The sequence below is a fragment of the Lissotriton vulgaris genome, chromosome 3_1, assembly GCF_964263255.1.
Source record: "Lissotriton vulgaris chromosome 3_1, aLisVul1.2, whole genome shotgun sequence".
In the NCBI taxonomy this organism is placed as follows: domain Eukaryota; kingdom Metazoa; phylum Chordata; class Amphibia; order Caudata; family Salamandridae; genus Lissotriton; species Lissotriton vulgaris.
In genome coordinates, this window is record NC_141689.1 from 291,809,026 (window position 1) to 291,830,327 (window position 21,302).

General features: G+C 43.6%; 1 protein-coding gene across 2 annotated transcripts in view; it reads left to right on the forward strand.

Moving 5' to 3' along the window:
* Window positions 1-21,302, forward strand: part of MALT1 (MALT1 paracaspase) — a 619,135-nt gene that overhangs the window by 234,290 nt on the left and 363,543 nt on the right. For both annotated transcript variants that reach the window (XM_086960480.1, XM_086960479.1), the window contains exon 4: window positions 11,204-11,354. In XM_086960480.1, coding sequence (XP_086816606.1) covers window positions 11,204-11,354 — 151 coding nt within the window. The remainder of the gene's footprint in view (window positions 1-11,203; window positions 11,355-21,302) is intronic.

Consider the following 21,302-nt stretch of genomic DNA (forward strand, 5'->3'; position numbering starts at 1 on the left):
TCTACGATGCCATGACTTCGGATATAAAACCACTACGTAATGACTTGCAGTATAACTCCTGTGATGTAACAGCAGCACTGAGTACATATATGTACTTACTCTGCATGTAAATACTCCATAGTAGAAGGTTTCTACAGTGGAAAAGCCACAGGTTTATTTGTGTATTTTTAGATTGTGTTTTTAATTTGAGAAAGTATTGGGGTGTTTTAGAATCCTGCACACCCGATTTACATACACCAGCCTTTGCTAATTCCTATTTTAGGTACATAACCAATATGGAAAGGTTTGTGAATGCTCGACCACCTGCTGCTTTTTCGGCATTCACTACCTTTCCAGTGGCGTCACACTGCCTCGCCCTTAGGAAATCTTTCTGCTGAGTTCGACATGAAGACATTCGGCAATCAGTTATGCTGCTAAGAAAAAAATAAATCTAGAACAATGTGGTGGCAGAGGGAGCATTCCCAAAGACTAGAACATACACCGGATCGAAATATGCCTTAATAAAAAATGAAACTATGCTTAGTATATGAATAGATTCTCCCTGTGGGCAAACCACACAAAGCAAAATAAACATTCCTAGCCTAATATTGTTGGGGAAAAACATAAATGAGATACAGTGCAGCCCAGCCGGCATTAAAAGGATATTCCAAGTCACAGAGGAGTTTTGTGACTATGTAGAGGAATTAGGCTGATGGCTGAGATCCTTTGTAGGGTCGTGGAACTCCTAAGTGACTGTGAGTGTCCTTTTCACATACAGCAAAGAGTATTATACTCCGAATAAAAATTGTGGTCACGCCATCACCCAGCCCACCATCCACTAATATCCTTGGTGACTTGCTCCTTCATCTGAAAGCGACTGTATCGTTGCAGACATGAAGAATGAAAGTAATATCCTTAGTGAAAAATTAAACACACCAAAAAGCAGTTTGTAATTTGTTGCAAAAACATATTTGAATCAGTTTAACGTAAATTGGATTTAAAAAACAGCCGTAGCTCAAAATGAGTAGTAAAACTCTAATGAACTATAGCGAGCAAAAAATAAACATTTTACAATAAATCACTCTTTTTGCATATTCCTGTTAACTTAAAAAACTGCATCAAAAGAATGAAAGCTGTTTAAACTGCACCTACAGTGACGGTCCATGACCCACTTTACACTTTGGCCACTCGCTCTAGCCACAGGCATTATGACAACTCAGCAGTTCATATTTATTACAGTTGATTGGCAATGCACTTTTCCTATTACAGGGGTCTAGAGACGACGCATCTCAACTGTATTAGAGACCGGTTTTCATACTAGCAATTCAAGCTTCCAAGTATTACACAAACATTACAGGGAACACTAAAGAGGGATCCAAAGGGGATGAGTTATAATACAGGGTTCCCTCATTTGGCCAAAGTGAAAGAGAAACTAAAACCGCTGACTAAAGTGACCCTTCTTCCACAGCCTCCAAGTAAAACAAGCATTTGCAATGCAATAGGTCTCGCATTAGGAAAGTTTGAGCTATTGGTAATGTAAATGACAATTTTTGTATGTATGTGTTGGTTTTGAAAATAGCGATATTAATAGCTTTGTCATTTACAATGCCAATAGCTATAACTTTCGCACATGTCACACCTATAGCATTTGTAATGCAATATGTGTTGTATTTCCGTGACTTAGATGTATTGCTATTACAAATAACAATGGCTTTTAATTTGTTTTAATAATGAATACTTAAATAAAAGTTATTGTAATTTATAATGGCAATAGCTTAAACTTTTGTAAATAACTTTTGTGAAGATTATGTTCAGTGTATTTTATTGTGACGAAAATCCAAGAACAGAAGTGAAATATTAACATCTTTTTGTGACATTTGTAATAAAGCTTGAAACATTGAGATAACATATTTGAAACAGTTGTTGAATGGTTGCACAGATTGATGCTGTGGTGGCGCTGAGTGATGCTGTTGTGGCGCTGAGTGATGTTGTGGTGGCGGCGAGTGATGCTGTGGCGTTCAGTGATGCTGTGGTAGCGCATAGTGATGTTGTGGTGCCCTTGAGTGATGCTGTGGTGGTGCTGAGTGATGCTGTGGGGATGCAATAGAGTGAGGGCGATAGATAGAGGGAGGGCTATGAGATAGATAGATAGAGGGAGGGTGATAGATAGATTGAGGGCGATCGATAGATCGATTGAGGGCGATAGATAGATTGAGGGCGATCGATAGATAGAGTGAGGGCGATAGAGAGAGTGAGGGCGATAGATGGTTGTGTGTGTTGTGTGTGTTATGCTTTGTTTTGCTATGCTATGTTTTGTTATGTTATGTTTTGTTGTGTTTGGTATGCTATGCTATGTTTTGCTATGCTATGATATGTTTTGCTATGCTATGTTTTGTTTTGCTATGCTGTGTTTTGTTAAGCTATGCTATGTTATGCTATGTTTTGTTTTGCTATGCTATGTTTTCTTATGTTATGTTATGCTTTGTTTTGTTATGTTATGCTATGTTTTGCTATCCTGGTGTGGGGTTGTGTGTGTGGGGTTGTGTGTGTGTGGGGTTGTGTGTGTGGGGTGGGGTTGTGTGGGTGTGTGTGTGTGCGGTGTGTGGGTGGGGGTGTGTGTGTGGGTGTGTGTGGGTGTGTGTGGTTGTGTGTGGGTGTGTGTGTGTGGATGTTTGTGTGGGGGTGTGTGTGTGGATGTTTGTGTGCGTGTGTGGATGTTTGTGTGGGTGTGCGTGTGTGGTTGTGTGTGTGTCGTTGTGTGGTTGGTAGTATGTGCGGTTGTGGGTGCAGTTGTGGGTGTCTGTGGATGTGTGGTTGTGTGTGGTTGTGTGTGTGGTTGCGTGTGTGTGGTTTTGTGTGTGTGTATGGTTTGTGTGTGTGGTTTGTGTGTCTGGTTGTGCGTGTGTGTGGTTGTGCGTGTGTGTTTGGTTGCATGTGTGTGAGAAAGAGAGTGTGCATGTGTGCGTGCTTGTGTGTGAGAGAGAAATAGCGTGCATGTGTGTGTGAGGGGGAGAGAAAGAGAGCAGAGCCTGCATGTGTGAGTATGCTTGTGTGTGTGTGAGAGTACGAGAGAGCGTGCATGTGTGCCTGTGTGTGTGTGAGAAAGATAGTGCATGCATGCGTGTGTGAGAGGGAGTGAGCTTGTGTGCGTGAAAAAGAGAGAGTTGTAGGGGGAGCGGGTATATCCCATCAATGAGAGGAAAGGCGCCACGCGGCACCTGTTCTCATGCAATATTTTTGTGTTTTAGGTATTTCAAATGCTGTGTTTTTCGGACCTCTGTAATATACACACGAGGGACAAGCGGGAGCATGGAGTAGAGCAGGAAAAAGTGTGAGGGAACGCACACACACCACCCTAGCCTTTCACAAACACACCCACTGCTGACTCCGCAGCCGCAGGAGAATCATTAACAGGCACCAGCCCTGAGCTGCTGGAATGAATGATGCACCACCACTGCTGGAGACTTGATAGGGAGCAAAGGCCTGCCTGCTGTCAAGCCATGGCCCTGTTGAAAGCAGTGAGCACCAATGAATGCCTTACAGTGCATAGCAGAAGGCAAAAGTGCTTCGGCACTGCGCACTGCCACCACTAGGCCACCAGTGCTTGAGACCTGAAAGGGAGCAAAGGGGTCCTTGTATCATACCACAGTGAAGCTAAAAGCACCAGTGAAGGTCTTACTGTAACTACCCCACCACACCACAAGTGCTAGAGGCCTGGCAGGGAGCAAGGGGTCCTTGTATCATAATAAAAGCACCCATGAATGGCTTACCGTGCCTAGCAGGAATAAATGGTACTTCGGCACTACACACCAAAGAAAGAGAGAATGCATGTGTGCGTAAGTGCCTGTGTGTGTGTGTGTGTGTGTGTGTGCGCGCGCGAGAGAGGGGGGGGAAGAGAGAAAGAGCGTGCGCGTGGGCGTGTGTATATTAAAAGGTGTTAAAGCGGGCAGTTTCCCTTGGGCTTGTGATTTTGCTTTCGATTGCTTTTGGGAGAGGACTCTCACGCCCGCCTTCCACCCACACTTTGCCTTTCTGCTGACACTTGTGACAAAGAACATTGCTGGACCAGTCTGCGTGAAAATAGCAAAAGATCAGAAGCACGCATAACCATTCACTGAAGGGAACTGCTTGATTACCCAAAAACTGCCTGCAGCTTGGTTATAAGGATGGGACAGAAACTTTGTGACAGCATCTACAACGCTACGAAGCATCTGCAATGTGAAAACGTCTGGCTCATAGTTGCAAGTGCCACTTCGGTCACTGGTGAATTTTAGGTCTCTATACCCAATCACACGTGCGCTCTGCCACTCAAGCTTGCACTGATCCATCCATCCATCAACTGACTCATTCTTGCATTCATCCACTTACGAACCCACAAAAACACCCTCATATTCTCAAGGAAAATATGCAGGATAAATTAAAATAATTAAAGCAGAAAAAGATCAATGTAGCATATAATTTTGGCAGGCAATGATGCAGCAAGGAAAGTATGATTCCCATATGGCAGTCTGATTTCGAAGCAGTGGGCTTATGGGATGTGATGCACTGTAGATTAAATGAATGGCAAGTGAGTCGGTCATTGGTTTTAACACAGTGCAATAATAATCCATCCTCAAAGGTATGTTGGCTTTGCCAATAAATAATTCATGCCTACTGCTGTTTTTATACCGTTTCAGGCACGGGCTCACAGCTGTTATACATTTGCTTTTGTAATTTGCGCACTTGTAATTTTCTCCTCATGTATCTTTACTGTTCCTATTGTGAAGTGCTCTGACACCTTCTGGTAAAGTCCGCGCTATATAAAAACTATATAAAAACACAAAAATTAGTCGCATGAAATAATAAAAACTAACCGCCGCAGCCCGGCTTGAACAGGAAGCCAGGCAACCTGTGTTGGGACGGGGGCGGGGGCGCAAAAATACAGGAAGCAGACTGGAGCCTACCCCACGCTCCTGTGCTGAAGCGCTCCTGTGCCCGTCAGCCGGAAGATTTGCGTGTCAGCTAGCGGGGCTCCCGTGCTCGTGGAGAGCCCCGCCTGTTGCTGAGGATGACCCGCTGCCTGCCGAGGGAGAGAGGGACACATGAAAAGAACTCGGTGAGTGGGGGGGGGGATGTGTACGCGCGCGCGCGTGTGTGTGTGTGAGTGTGTCTGTGTGTGTTTGTGCGAGTGTGTGCCTGTGTGTGCGCATCTATGTGTGCGCGTGTGTCTGTGTTCCTGTGTGTGTGTGTGTGTGTGTGTGTGTGTGTGTGTATGTGTGTGTGTGTGTGCATATGTATGCATGCGTGCGTGTGTAAAAAGAGCCCGATGACTGGTGGGGGGATGGAAAGTGAAAGTAACCAGCAGGCTTGCAGTGGAGACAGGAGATGGGTGTGCGCGCGTGTGTTTCAGTCTGTATGGTGTGGGGGCTGGCTGTGTGCGCACAGGAATATGGGCACGGCGCCGTGCGCACCCACGAGGAGGAATCTGAGACCGCAGAGACGTGGCCCCAAACGCTGTCTCAGATTCCCCCAAACACGCCAACAAAAGGTCCTTCGCTACGCTCGACCTAAAAAGAAATGGTTAAACAGAGCATGCCCAGTGAAGTCGCATGACTAGACCAGGTTCAGAGGAAAGGGTTTAATGATTCTCTTGGCCTTGACTTTGAGCATCATCATGAACAGATTCCCCCACATACCAGCTGGCAGGGTTATCTAGGAGTTGGAGCAAAAACTTGAGGCAGTGAAAGCCAGCACCATGCCTTGACTGAGGAGCCCAAGAGCCACAAATCCAAGCCCTTTGCAAACCCCGTCCATGCCAAGAGTCGAAGAACAAGTGGCCTTGTGTCTGGAGTTTGTTTTCCCACTGTTGGGCCAATTTAAGGAACTAGTCATTGGGATAATTGCTTCCCCAGATCCTTTCCGGATAGGAAAAGCTCTGCAGTCACTGGTCATGTTAATGAGGATGTAATTTGTGATGTCATGCTTGATAGTGTGTGTGTGTGAGGTCCTGCCCAGCAGGGGATGACCACCAGTGGCATGTTGGGGGCAGGTACTGCTGCCAGCCATGTGCATGGTTGCAGGCCATGCGCAGTGGGGTTTGTGTGCCAATGGTAGGTTTGGTGCCAAGCCTGGCTGGAGGCCGTACACTGCAGGGGGTTGACTGTAAAGAGGTCAGTTGCAAGGAAAAGTTGTATATGGTATATAGTTAAAAGTTGCAGTTAAGGTTGCAAAACAAAACCACTCCCATTCCCCAGTTCCGTTTCATTGAACTAACCATAAGTTATGCCGGTGTCTTGCACTGCTTATGAGCTTAAAAATGACATAATTCCTGAAATGTTAAATGCCATAGTTGATATCTCAAATGACATAAGCGGATACATAGACTGTTCCCATGAGGTTTGAGTGGTGATTACAATCATATTGCAGTACACAACAGCTCATATGCTGTGCCTACTGTCAAAGTGAGTTGCTGATTTTTAATTAGTGTAGCATATATAGTGATCTATATAGACAAAATACAGCTGCTAGACCGGCACAACAGAATAAAATTAAAAATGTGCACAGCTGTGGCATAGGACTCATAGGAGCGCATCAATGGAACCAAGCAGTAGTGAAAGCTGAACTTGTGCAGTGGGATTACATGTGGCAATTTAGAGATTGAGAGGAATCTCTGAAAACAATATATGTACATTATCCATCGAGAAGAACCCGATTTAGTCTGAGGTCAGAAAAGTGGCTAAGAGGGTGCAAGAAACTGAAACTTCATTGAAGCAAGCGGATAGGAATTTTGATGAGCAGACTACCATTATCTTTTCTTGCTTCTCAGGCGAAAGATCACAGTCAGGTCATGGCTGGGCATGTCAGTGAGAGTGATCATTGCTAGGCTACTGAAGTTTTGGGATAGATGTGTCATACGTCCGCATGCAAGGAATGTGAAGATGGTGTTCTCTGATAAAACCCCAAAGTGGACATCTGTAGGGAGCAATACTGCATGCAGGACACTTCACCTGGTGGATCAAGCAATAGACGTGCCATTCTGGACCGATATTAGTACTGTCTTGCTGGCCGTTTACGGAAACCAGGGGCTGGGTGGAATCTCTGCTTGTGAGACATGTTTTGTGACGAGAATAGGTGGTTTGTATATATCACTGTGTGGCTAAGAAATGTACGCAATAATTCTGCTAATATGGAAGAAACTCAATTTAAAAAAAATATATTTCACTAAGAGTTGGCTTCATACTGGAGTATATTAATTTTATGGGTATGGAACTTGATTTGTACTCAAAATCCCGTGTTAGATAAGGGGGCTTCAGGCAGCCACTTGTAGGCAGAACTTATGTTTGACTATACTGGGTAAACTACACTTTACGATGAACAGACATTCAAACCTCTTCTGGAAATTTCAATAGACCTCAAGACAAACTGGGGCAGGGGTAGTAGTAGTCCGTACGCTGAATGGGAACCCATGAAGTGTACCAGACTGCACAAGAGAAAATGACCCAACATCATGAGGGCAATTTGCAACTACTGACACACCAACAAACCTTTCCAAACAGGAAATATAGCAAGAGCAATAGGAGCTGAGCTGGATATGTTATTCAACATATATTTCACATAGAGGTTGACCGCATTGGTCACTGCATTTATAAACCTTTAACATTTTTAAAACAAAAGTACTCAAAAATATCATGAAAGAATCGGAGCATTCTGTCCAGTAGGGCAAACCCTTATGACAGAATAAAGGTAATGTGGAAGTGCGGGATAGAGGAGTTATCCTCCCATGAAACAAACATTTATGTGTGAACAATTAGATAAGTGGAAATGAGTTGGCCTAACGGCTAGGGCGGGCGATCTCAATTTTGGGAAACTGGGTTCGAGTCTCGGCAATGACGCTGAGCATCCTGCGATTCTGGGAAAATCACTTAATCGCCCCGTACCTAACAAAAATTAATGTGTCGTCGTGTAATTCAACTGGTGCTCTGTAAAGTGTCTGAAACCCGATTCGGGTCAAGTTTATGCTATATAAAGCTCTGTAAAAAAATATATATATATTGGAATAACTCTGTTTCCTCAGGAAATGGCATTTTGGGTTTTCCATTTTTTAGGAATGTACGTAGAGATGTATTTATTGCCAGATGAATAAAGGTGATGTAAGATTTATCCTCTTTACAACGATGGCAAGTTATTGCCATACCAAGAGGAATCTGTTCATTTAAGGGTCACAAGACAACTTATGCAGTATGCTAAACTGACTAAAGTGACAAAGGATCCTTTAGGGTAGTTTCAGCATATCCTCCAAGAGGTAGAGCAAGGATCTGACTGACGAGATGTGGGTAGCTAATGTATAGTGCTCTACAGGCTGAAGTCCCATACTAAAGACAGTGGTGAAGAAAACATGGGAGGGAGATTGCTTGGTACAAATTCTGTAGGGATGTTAAAGAATTGAGCAATATCTACTTTGTCATTACAATTTAATAATGTACTTTGAACCCACCTGCCGACAGTGATCCTTTTTAAGATGTATCCTCTTAGTTTGTCAAACTGACCTAAAATACAGAAGTGTATGAACATAGCTGCATCTGCACCAAGATGAAGCTATTTTCATACACTTTTTGTGGCTATGTAAAAAGATCAAACCATTCTGGAGGGAAGTAGCCACCATACCAGTGCAAGAATAATGTGAATGATATACATGGAGCCTGAGCACTGCTTACTATGGTGACCCGGATTTCTGAAGAAGGGTAAGATGATGCAGATAATAGCATTTCTGCTTCTACTTTGGTCCAAGTGGTGTATGGCCACACATTAGCAACATTCTAATAAACTTACAATAAAGAGCACAACACACTAAAACAGCAGGAACACCATATTTTGTATTAGTAGCATGCTGTCTGCATTGCTGAGTAAGGCTACACAGTCTTGATTTCACCTCGTTCTTCTTTTTTCCACCATCCTGCACTACTTGACTCTACCTCACTCTTGCAGGTTCTATTCTTCCATAATTTTCCCTGTTATCACCACTTTCCTATTTTCATCTTGCTCCTTTTTTCCTCAGCGTGCCTTTCATAATATCAGAATTTGCCTAACATGAATGATAAAAACTGTTTAAGCTCTGGAAGTGAAAATATATGTGGCCCAATAACGCGTTATATAAAACAACTGTACTAATAAACAGAGAGTCAAACATCTAATACCAAAAAGCAAAGGTCATAGTCGAGTTTAGTACCACAATACAGCAAATTGACCAGAACCGTCTCACAGATTGCCACAAATACTTTACATAGGGAAGCAGCTCTCCTAATAGTTTTTTTTTCCAATGTGATTTAACCATACTGCAAAAATGGAACCCTTTGCATCTTGGTGTAATACCTTTTGTTAAAATAAGTACACGTGAAAAATACTGCAGCTTACACTGCAGATACAGATGCACAGAGTATAATAATCTATTTATTACTATTGGGAAGGGAGAGGAGGGCGAGGCTTTCCCTCAGGTTATTTATGGCTCTTTCACCCTAGAATGGTAATAAGCAGCATATAACACTGCACATCTGTTTATACATGGAAAGTAATGTAAAAACCACGTACAGCCAAGGGGGAAAGCCCTGTCCCTCTCTTGCACAATTACTGTAACAAACCCCTTTGTACACTGTCATGTACATTTGATGTTCTAAAATTGCCTATTAAAAAAAGATATAGATTTATATAGTGAATCACTTGCATTAAAAAAATTTTATCGTTCAGTTTCATTTTAAAACCAAAAAAGCCTCTGAAATGTAGAAATGAGCCGGTTATGATTAAAGTCACCACATTCTTTAGAACTGAATTCATTCTTACTTTGTTTAGTCACGCCGAAGGTGTTTTTGCGTTTTGGTGGTGATTAGAACTGCTCATTTTTTAAGGTATTTAAAACATTATGCATGCTACATTATAAAAATTAAAGGCTTTTCAGTGAAGGTTTTAGGTTTCTTTTATTGCATAGTTTTGCAGTTTTTTGTTATTTACCTTTAAGTCTTCTGCGACACACTTAATTTACCTTTTTAAATTTAGAATCTAGAACCAAGATCTTTCTTTGAGACTGAACTCGGTCTTCAGTAATATTCTGTGGTGTGGTCCTTCTCCCTTGTTACGTCATTCATTGAATCACTGAATCCCAAGTTACATAATCATCTACAGTGTAGGGTATATTGCCCCACTAAATACCATTGCTGATTGGCCTTAAAATATAAGCCTAAAGGGCTTAACACTATTTGTTGTGTTCATATTGCCATAACTATAGCATTCGACTTATACAATACTTTGATTCTGTTTTCATACAACAAATACCTTACATAGAGTGGAAATGCCCCCAATAATAATTGCTTAAGGTGCTGTTCATTAACAGCTTACAGGCTGGGTTCTGGGGAGCACTCCTTAGGATGAGTGGTCCCATGCTGTCTTCGCAGCAACAGATCACTTAGCAACACGCCCAGGAACTGGTTATTAAGTGCTCACACTGAGTAGTGATCACTATGCACCCACACCCAATCAGGAGTCTGTTACCACCCTTCCTAGGCAACCATTGTAACTTCCTCTTCTCCCACATGGATCTATACTGTTTTCTCTTTATTTGCTGGAAAATAACTGTACAAATGTAGAACTAACCACAAAAGAAACCCACATTGGGTCAATCCTTCTTTCCCTTCAGGATCTCTAAAATGCACTTTTTTCTAAAGGTGGACTTAACCATTACCCTCATAGTAACTGTATCTTTAATGTAGCTACAAAGGAGGTGTTGCTCTTCTGATAGTTTCATTACATTTGAATAGAATATGAGCGTGTTCGAAAAAACTACTTGTTATTTCTTAAAAGCAATAGGAGATGGGCTTTGAGAATAAAGTGTTGTCAATATTTATGCAGAACAGCAGGCACTAATCAAAGAGGCTGAAGTTCAGGAGATTGAAGATTATGTAGATGAGAGAACATATAGTGAAATTTGATAGGAACGATTTCGGATGAAGTTGTGACTGTCCCAGCGCTTTACACAGTACTGCATTGTGAAAGATTGTTGAGGTAATTTAATCGAAGAATGAATAAAAATATTATAACAATAGTAATTGTGGTTAACACATGCTGAAAAAAGTATCCAGTTAAAAGAGGTGCTTACCACTGATCTACTTTGATGCAAGAAAAACATTCTTGTTCGAGCTTCACAGAAATCGGAATTTGCAAAACAATATTTTCACTCATATATATTATTTTTCAACAGGTTCCACGTGGAAATTGCCCAGATCTAGTTTTCAATCCAGTTCATGTGAATGATGCTGGGTTTTACATATGCCGTGTCAACTGTGGAACTTCCTTTGAATTTAGTCAGTGGGCGCAACTGGAAGTGTGCCATGTCACCTCGTCATGTTCTGGTGAGTCTCCAGTTTCCCTAGATTGCTACTCTGAGGTAGTGCTGGGTACAGTCATAGAATTGGACATTGGTCTGCACAGATGTTTTTGTTTTTAATGTTTTGATGTATTTATCAGTACTGTACTACTTTGTGCATCGTGTAGCATTGTATACCAATCCTGAAATATTGTATTGGCTAGAAATTACACACCTCGCGCCATTTATGGTGATGGGCAGAATGAACTGGGCAACTTCTACATGTAGACATAATGCAGTGTTTGCCCCCATATTGTATACATCTGTTTTTAACATGAATACTGTATAAAGATGTATCCAGAGAGCTCATTCTCTCTTTTTATTTTTTAGAGAGATCTCTGCTTAACTGAGGCACTTATAATAAGGGTGTTCAGCCCTGGAAAGAAGGCAACCTGATTGATCTTCAGGCTATTTAAGTTTTTCTCTTGGCTAGATTGAACTCTGGATTCTAACGTGTATTTGCCTAGTTTCTGAGGTTTTTTATCAGCATAAACATCATGGGTATACGATCCTGGTTGCATCATTGAGAATCCTCATAGGTTTTTGTACATCATTTTAAAACCATTACAGTGACAAATCTTAGGATAGAAGTCACACCAGCCATGTGACTCTCTTGGGCATCCCAGAAACCAATCTCATTTATGGTCTGCAGACTACTTGAGTGAGTACTCATATTGCAGAACTCCGTAAACTGAGATTACTGTTAGTTTAATTCCCTTTCCCAAGCCACATCATGTTTGCAGAAAGATGACCTGGAAAAATGTGGTATGCATGAGGAATAAGAATACGCTGCATAGATTCTGCTTCAGGATCTTAATAAAGGACCACTGAACATGTTCAATCCCTCCCTGATTTTAGTCAATATTCTCAGTTTATTAATAACAAGATGGTCTTTTGTTGCCTTCACCCATAAACCTTGTCCACCTCTAGTTCGTTTGGTGCTTTATGTAGCTATAATAGAAACCAAAATTGCATAGTCGACCCAATGAGGTAATCCATATTTTGCTATTATGGGAAATGGGAAGCAGTTTTCCAATCTAAATTGGGCCCATTCTGGTCTAGAGTAATGTTAACTCAGGGTTTTCTGTAGACTCCTCTTTCTGATTTTTACTGTAACTGACCACAAAAATATGAAAATCCATAATCTCCCAGTTGTAGATACCCTTTTTTGAATAGTTAATTCAGGGTCAGCGGTGCCACCGCATCATTGCCTCTTTCACTAACTAGTCTTACGATATGCATTTTTACCTTCTTACACAAACTTGATTTCAGGCATATGGATATATTTTGAAATAATGTCAATAGTTTTGGTGCAATTAACATTTTCAAAATGTTTATAGAATTCAATATGTCTTTGGAAAACTTCCACTAGACTAGGAACATTGTGTTGTGGTAGATCTTTATATGATCTATAAACCTATATTTCTAAGTATTTCAATGTCTCTATTAATTTCTGATTATAACATGGTAAAATTTATAATACGCCACTGGGAGTAAGGTTTATGTAATCTAGTTTATTTTGAGTGGTAATACAATACAGAATCTATTTTAAGTAATAATTTAAATGTTATGTGCATATATTCCCTTAAAAAATATTTAAAGTGAAATTACAGTTATGAAGTAAAACAATTCCTGAATTTGTATTGTATTGTATTGTATTGTATATTGGATTTATATAGCGCTTATCACCCAGGGGTCTCTAAGCGCTTGCCTTGGGAACCCGTCCTGGTTTTTCCCTGTGAGATAGCCCCTACTGGGCATCCCCAAGGTGAAAGCCAGGCATCCCGCCGCGGGGGGCCGTTGTGGAGATTAAGCAAGCTTAATGCCCAGAGTTGCAGAGTGTGAACCCATGATTAGGTCAGGCACCGAAGCGAGAATTATCGAGTCTGTGGACATTTTGAGCTCAAGACCCTGCCGTGTCGGGAATTGAACCCTAGTCCCGGGTCTGACCTCTGCTTCAGGGTCTGCCTGCTCTAACCAGTGAGCCACACTTCTCCACTGAAATTGGCAACTTTCATAAACAAATTCGAGCATCCACCATGAAAATTGTCACTTGCCCCCAAATGGATGGCTCTTAATCATTATATATATGATAAAGTATCCCCAGCTGTACAATATAAGGGTATTGCAATTCATTAAGGAGTTCCATAACCATGGACGAGGGCCAAGGCGGAGTTCCTTTATAAGGTTATGGCACTCCGAGGTGAAGTAGCAATATCCTTATTGTTTCAAGTTTCAAGTTTAATATTTGTATAGCGCACTACTCACCCAGAGGGTCTCAAGGCGCTTGAGGGAGGGGGTACTTTACTTATCGAATATCCAAGTTTTTAGTTGTTTTCTGAAGGAGAGGTGGTTCTGTGTGAGGCGGCGGTGGGTGGGGAGAGAATTCCAGGTTTTGGCCACTAAATAGGAGAAGGATCTTCCCCCCCCCCCCCATGGTGGATCTATGGATGCGTGGAATTACGGCGAGGGCTTGATTGGACGATCGAAGTTGGCGGGTGGAGGTGTAAAAGGACAGGCGCGTGTTGAGGCATTCGGATCCTAGGTCGTAGAGGGCTTTGTGTGCGAGGGTGAGGAGACGAAACGTTATTCTCTTGTTGACGGGGAGCCAGTGGAGGTCTTTCAGGTGACCGGAAATGTGAGCTTGGCGGGGGATGTCTAGTATGAGTCTGGCTGAGGCGTTTTGGATGCGTTGGAGTTTGTTCTGTAGTTTGGTTGTGGTTCCGGGGTAGAGGGTGTTTCCGTAGTCCAGTCGGCTTGTGACCAGTACGTGGGTGACCGTCTTTCTTGTTTCGGTGGGGATCCAACGGAAGATTTTTTTGAGCATACGTAGGATGTTGAAGCATGATGATGAGATGGCGTTGACTTGTCTGGTCATCGAGAGGGAGGAGTCCAGGATGAAGCCCAGGTTACGTGCGTGGTCCATAGGTATGGGTGCGTTTCCCAAGCCGGTGGCCACCATGAGTCGTCCCAGGCGGAGGGGGATGAACCTAAGATGAGGACGTTTTGTCCGAGTTCAGTTTTAAACGGCTGTTCATCATCCACTCGGCTACTTCTTTCATCCCTTCGATTAGGTTGGTTTTGGCGGTGTTTGGGTCTTTGGTGAGGGAGAGGATCAGCTGGGTGTCGTCTGCGTAGGAGATGATGTTGAGGTTGTGTTGGTGCGCGATGGGACTCATGTAGATGTTGAAGAGGGTGCGACTGAGTGATGATCCTTGTGGTACGCCGCAGATGACTTCTGTGGCCTCTGATCTAAAAGGGGGGAGGGGGACTCTCTGCGTTCTTCCAGCGAGGAACGAGATGATCCAGTCCAATGCTTTTCCTTGTATTCCGACGTTGCTGAGGCGTTGTATAAGGGTGCTATGACAGACTGTGTCGAAGGCAGCGGAGAGGTCAAGTAGGATGAGGGCAGCTGTTTCTCCATTGTCCAGTAGTGTTCGAATGTCGTCTGCTGCTGTGATGAGGGCGGTCTCGGTGCTGTGTTTGGCTCGGAAGCCGGACTGTGAAGGGTCGAAGGATTTGTTGGATTCGAGGAAGGCGGCGAGCTGACTGTTGACGGCTTTCTCAATGACTTTGGCAGGGAATGGGAGGAGCGAGATGGGGCGGTAGTTCTTACGTTCAGTGGGGTCTGCTCTAGGTTTCTTCAGAAGGGCACTGAGTTCGGCATGTTTCCAGCTTTCCTGGAAGGTAGCGGAATTGAGGGAGCAGTTGATGACGTCTCGGAGGTGGGGTGCGATAATGGAGTCTGCTTTGTTGAAAATGTGGTGGGGACATGGGTCGGTTGGCAATCCTGAGTGGATAGAGTTCATCAGGCGGATGGTGTCTTCAGTGATGATTGGGTTCCAGGCGCAAAGTTTTTTGTTGGAGGAGGGTTTTAGTTCGGAGGTGGGTGGGGTGGACTGGTCTTCGGACTGGTTATCAAAGCTGTTATGTATGTCAGTGATTTTGTTGTGGAAGAATGAGGCTAGGGAGTCGCAGAGATTTTGGGAGGGAGTGATGTTGTTGGTGCCGGCAGTGGGGTTGGTAAATTCTTTGACGATGTTGAATAGTTCCTTGCTGTTGTGGGCGTTGTTGTCCAGTCGATCCTTGAATGCTGATTTCTTGGTGGATCGGATCAGTTGGTGGTGTTTGCGGGTGGCGTTCTTAAAGGTGGCCAGGTTGTCAGTGGTTGGGTTTTTTCTCCAGGCTTTCTCGAGGGTGCGACAGAGCTTCTTGGATTTCTTAAGGTCATCATTGAACCAGGGGGCTTTTTTGCTACCTTGCTTGGTTTGATGTTTTTTCAGGGGTGCTAATTCGTCGGCGCTGTGAGTTTGGTGGCTGCAAGGTTTGGGTCCGATTATTTTGCAGGAGGGTTTTGGTGAAACGATGTGAAGAGTTGGTCGGTGGTAATTTTGTTCCAGTTTCTGCGGGGAATTGGTTGTGGGTGGTTGTGGGTCGTAATCTTTTTGTAGCTGAAGTGAACGCAGCTGTGGTCTGTCCAATGGAGAGCTGTGGTGTGATTGAAGGAGATGTGCTTGCTTGCTGGAGGTGAAGATTGGGTCGAGCGTGTGCCCGGCATAGTGGGTGGGGGTGTCAACAAGTTGTTTGAGTCCGAGATTGGCGAGGTTGTCCAGAAGGGTGGTGGTGTTGCTGTTGTTCTTTTCCAGGTGGAAGTTGAGGTCTCCCAGTAGAATGTAGTCCTCGGAGGGGAGGGCGTGTGGGCTGATGAAGTCGGTGATGTCTTCGCTGAATTGTGTGCGGGGTCCTGGTGACCTGTAGATGAGGGTGCCTCTGAGTGTGGTCTTGGGGTCGGTGTGGATCTGGAAGTGAAGGTGTTCGGCGGCTGCGAGGTGATCGTCGGAACTGGTCGTGATGCGGATGGTGTTCTTATGAACAATGGCGATGCCTCCTCCTGTTTGGTTGATGCGGTCCTTTCGGATGATCTTGTAGCCATCCGGGATGGCTATGGCGATGTCGGGTGCTGATGAGGCATTCATCCAGGTTTCTGTAAGGAAGGCGACGTCCGGCGATGTGGTGTCGAGTAGGTTCCAAAGGCCAATGGTGTGTCTGTGGACCGAGCGGGTGTTGAGCAGGATGCACTTCAGGTGGTTAGTGTCGGAGCTTTGTTTGGAATTTGTGGATTTGGTGTGGGTCTTGATGCAGTCGAACTTGCAGGAGTGGCAGGTGAAGGGTCCATGGGTGTGTCCTGGGGCGGCTTGGTAGCAGTTTGGTGGATGGCCGGGGTTAAGGGCTGAGAGGGGTGCTGCATCGTACGTTATGCGGGTGGAGTGGATTTTGCGAGGGCCAGGGGGTTTGGCACTGGGCGTGGTCCAGGCGCGGACGGGCGTAGACGGGCTTACCTTCGGCGCACCTTCGGCGCTCATGGGGCGCGTCCGCTGCGCGCTAATGCATCAGTCATATGTGGATAGTGGAGGGGGGTGGAGCGAGGGAGGAGCAGCTGGGAGGCGGGAGCGGGGTGGAGAGCTGGGCTGGGAAGGCACAACAACAAAATGGCAGCAAGCTAAAAGCCAAACAGGACGAGACTGGGACCCCAACAATCGGTATGAGAAGGGAAGCGTCACCAGCACAATCAGGCACAAATAAATCAATCAGCTAAAGGCAGCAATGCACAATCGAATATTAATTAATGCGCAGCTCAGCAGGCAGTATAGCACTACGATTCAAATACAGTCAGGCACAAATAAGGCACAAATAGTTGCAGGGGCAATGCGAGCAATGGGCAGCTGATTTTAAAGGCAAAGAGCAGTCTGGCAGTATAGCGCTACGATACCAGATTGTGAGCAGGGAGCAGCATGAGGAGCGACCGCTTCTGAGGAGCTCAGGACGGTCCGGACGGTGTACAGCAAGGGGCATTTGGCCCCTTATATTATATGATCACACCATCACCTTTTCCACCAAACACTTATATCCTTGGTGCTTAGCTCTAACATTTGAAAGAGAGAGCACATTTGCAAACATGAACAATAAAAATAATCTCTAGTGCAAAATTAAATACATCAAAAACGTTGTTAGATATTTGGTGCAAAAATATACTAGAATCAGTTGAATGCAAGTAATTCTTTTAAAAAGCGCAGTAGTGTGGATTGTGTAGAAGCATTCAGAAAGATTCTTGCTTTTCTATTATTAGCTAAAGAGTTCAAAAACATACATGCCTCCTTAAATATGGACTTTTTGCTGTTCACAGTGCAGCTAGAAAATCAGAACAGAATAAAGAACAGCAAAGTTTTTTTGTTCTTTTTTCAAATAACTGCTTTAATTTTGCTCTGTGACTGACCTTTCCGCTTGAGTCTCTGGCAGCAGACATTGTGATGTCAGAACTCAACTGTAATAAGTTTTACAGTTGAGCAGCTACACCACTTCTTTATAATATTTTACTGGATACCTCACGCCGCTTATTGTAAAGAAATTAGAAACCGGTTTTTACACATGTATTGCAGAATCCCATGTGTCATATGGATACTAATAAGTAATATAACTAACACCTATGCAAACCAAGAAATTATACTGTATACATGGATGTGTCATTGATAATGTGATGGTCAGCAGTGGGTTGCTCCATTGCCAGGCCTTTGCCCAGATCTTGCTCCCAACCTTCTATGTGGCCAAGCTCAGATGCCCTGGAGCAGTAACAGTCCCCAAATACTGAAGCAGCTATGCAAAGCCTTCAGCAGTGTGCATTATGCTTTGAGTGCCTTGTTGGTCTGAGGGCACTCATTTCTCCATCCTTATGTGGCTAATTCAGCTATGCACCGCTGTCTCTGCCTTGCTTGCCCCTTGGTCCACATACTTACTATGCACATTCATTGTCATGCATAGTTCTACTAAGATGTTATTTTTTATTTGTTTCAGGGTTTGCAAAATAAATTGAATTAAAAAAAATAGTTTAAAGATTTTCTGAAGCAGGGGCTTCTTTTTCAGCTCTGATATTTAATTGCACGCCATTAACGGCAAACATATTGTATTCAGTACATACTATATACATGTTGTGCTTATGTTTCGTTTCTGATCTCGATAATCTATTCTCATTCTTGGGCGAAAGCACTGATGAAACAGCAGTCGTCCCACACTTGCACTTCTAATCAAGCTTTCACCTCCTTCCTCCATTGATTTCCTTTCAGTGGAGACACAGCTTGTTTCTCCTGACCTTGGATAGACACATTGGCTACAAGTAGGGTGGCCAACTGGCATAGGTGCAAATTCAGGACAGGGAGTGTAAAAATGCAGCACAAAGGGTCGACATTCAAGACAATAATTCTGGTCAAAAGGTAGGTTTTACAGACACAAGTAAAAGTCAAAATAAGTTACATTATGTTGAGACAATCATGTACGTCACTTTTTTGGGTATGCATGCAGCTTTGTGCAAGAATCCAGGTGTTTTTTGGGTATTTCCTATGATCATAATTAAGGCTCTTGGTTTTATGGTAGTGTCCTTCCACTGGCAATCAGGCACTTTTTTTTCTTTCCAGCATGCACTTAGAGTGCGTGCTTTGTAGTCCCTCTCCTTAATCACCGTTCTCCTCCAGCTTTTCTCAACCATCCCAGCCCTCCATTGATTTCCTCCCCCAGACTTACTCGTTCTGATTTTGTTTTTACATGTCGCTCAACAGCGCAAACTGCTGTGCAACATGGCTTAAAAGAAGAAAAAAAAAATAATAAAAAAGCACCATGATTCTGTCAATGCTGGCTGCATCATAGTGCTTTTTTGTTTTACTTTAAGACATGTGGCACAGCTGTTGTGGGAAAAGGTCCTGTGCCTCGCCATCGGAACTGTTGCTTCGGAACCAAGGCATTGCTGCCACTGCGGAATGAAAATCGACGCATCCCATCTACTGCGTGGAGAAACCTGGCACATCGCCTTCGTAATGGTTGCATCTTGGAACCGATGCATCACCTTCAGAACCAACGTATTGCAGCTGCTGCATGGAAAAAAATTAACACACCACCCCTACTGTATGGAAAACAGTGACACATTGCGCAACTGCACCCGACATAGCCGTTGACACAACCAGGATCAAGTTACTTTTGTTCAGTGGGCCTAAGTGCTCCTGTGCCAAGCTACCAGAGGGTGTGTTGTGACTTAACCTGACTAGTATTGTGGTTCCTGCTTGGACAGGGTGCATACCTCTGCCAATCAGCAACCCAATTTCCAACAGTATCCTTGGCTTTCAGGACTACAAGGCTTTATCATCTTTGGTGTATATATTCGTTAACGGGTGTAAAATGCATTCCACACCTTTACTCAAGGAACTACGACGCATAACCATTACCATGTTGGGAAACCGCCTTTACAACACATCATTTACCAAGCAATACCTTTACCACGTAATGCTTTTACCACACAATGCCTTTACCATGGAAGTCTTAACAATGCCTATGCCTTTACCAAAAAATTGTAAGTATTTTATTTATTTATTTAGTTTTTTATAGAGCACAAACTTGACCCATAAGGGTATCAGAGCGCTTTACAAGGTTTACAGAAGTGAACAAAAAGGCTTAGAAATACAGAAGTTTTGGAGAAGGGCAGTGGTGCTGGGCACATAGGGGATAGAGGGACACGTGTGTACGGCTACAATTACAGTTAATCAGTACAAGGCCCCACAGTTTCTTGGTGGAGTGAGTAGGTAATCTGAGGGAAAGGCGATAGTCGTAAATTAATCAGGCTCTCTGTGGTGGGTGAAGGCAGAGATTAGGTGAGGAATTTACCCATGAGGAAAGTTTTGGCATCCTTTTTGAAGCATGCCAGAGAAGGGATTCTTCTCATGGCGGATGGGAGAAAGTTCCAAATTCTTGGTGCGGCCCGCAGGTAAGTGAAACCCATGTTCTATACATGTGTGTATATATATATCTCCCTCTCGATTCCAGTGTCATGGATCTACCTTGGAGTCAATAATGGTGTCGCACTTGTAGGAGACAAATATTACTGATACAAATTAACAGAACAAACAGAACAACAAAATAATAAAAAGGAGACGAAAAGGATGAAGCTGTGCAACAAGCTATGAGATCCACATAAATTACTTTGTGCACAGTAATACAGGCTCTATCCTTAGAAAACCACATTTGACTTCAGAGCACAAACGTATGAAGAGAGTAAACAAATAGAAATATAGATTACTGTTGAAAACAATTTATTGAGAGCTACATTTAGAGTGCAATTGTACATGTGAGAAGATACCTAGAGACAAGCCCTGAAGAAGCGTAGAGTGAAAATAATGCTTTTGAGAATACAAAGTCGTGACAGGACCCCACTGTGGGACATTATTATTTATTGTCAGCAACACTGGTTGGGTACCAGTGCACAGAGTTCTAAGTGCTGGGCATTATTCTATACCCAAAAGTGTAATATATATCCACAGCGTCCCACTCCAAAAGAACAGGCCGAGGTCACTCAGGGGAAACTTCAGAAAATCTTTTTAATGAATCAGCTCTGCATTATGCATTTCGGCCTGCCGGCCTTTGTCAGATGCTGCTGAATACAAGGAAATACTTCCCACCCCACCTTTGAATTGTCCAGTGTCTCTCCTATTGGCGGTAGTCCGCATGACCATGGTCACGTGATGGCAACTCCGCTGCAGCCTGGACGCAAACTACAGCTCCCAAAATGCTGTAATGCCGGGTAAGTGTTGCTGGGATAGACTAATGGATAGGCACTGTAGGTGTCTAAATCCTGCTGGCAAAGACGTGGGATGTTTCAATAATGAAGTCCTTGTTAAAAAATGGCAGATTTCCCTCGGGTCCCCTTACTACGTTCCAACCAGGTAGTGCGTGTGTTAGCCGAGCCATGAAACAGAAAGAAAAGTGCCTCTGTCTTTTCATTAATAACGAGCTGCGCCAGCAGAAACCCAAACTTGACGTGCATTCCCTGGTGGGCTGGGATCTATTTGATACCTCGAAAAAACCAAAGCTGCGCCAGCAGGGGGTGCCAGAGATGCTC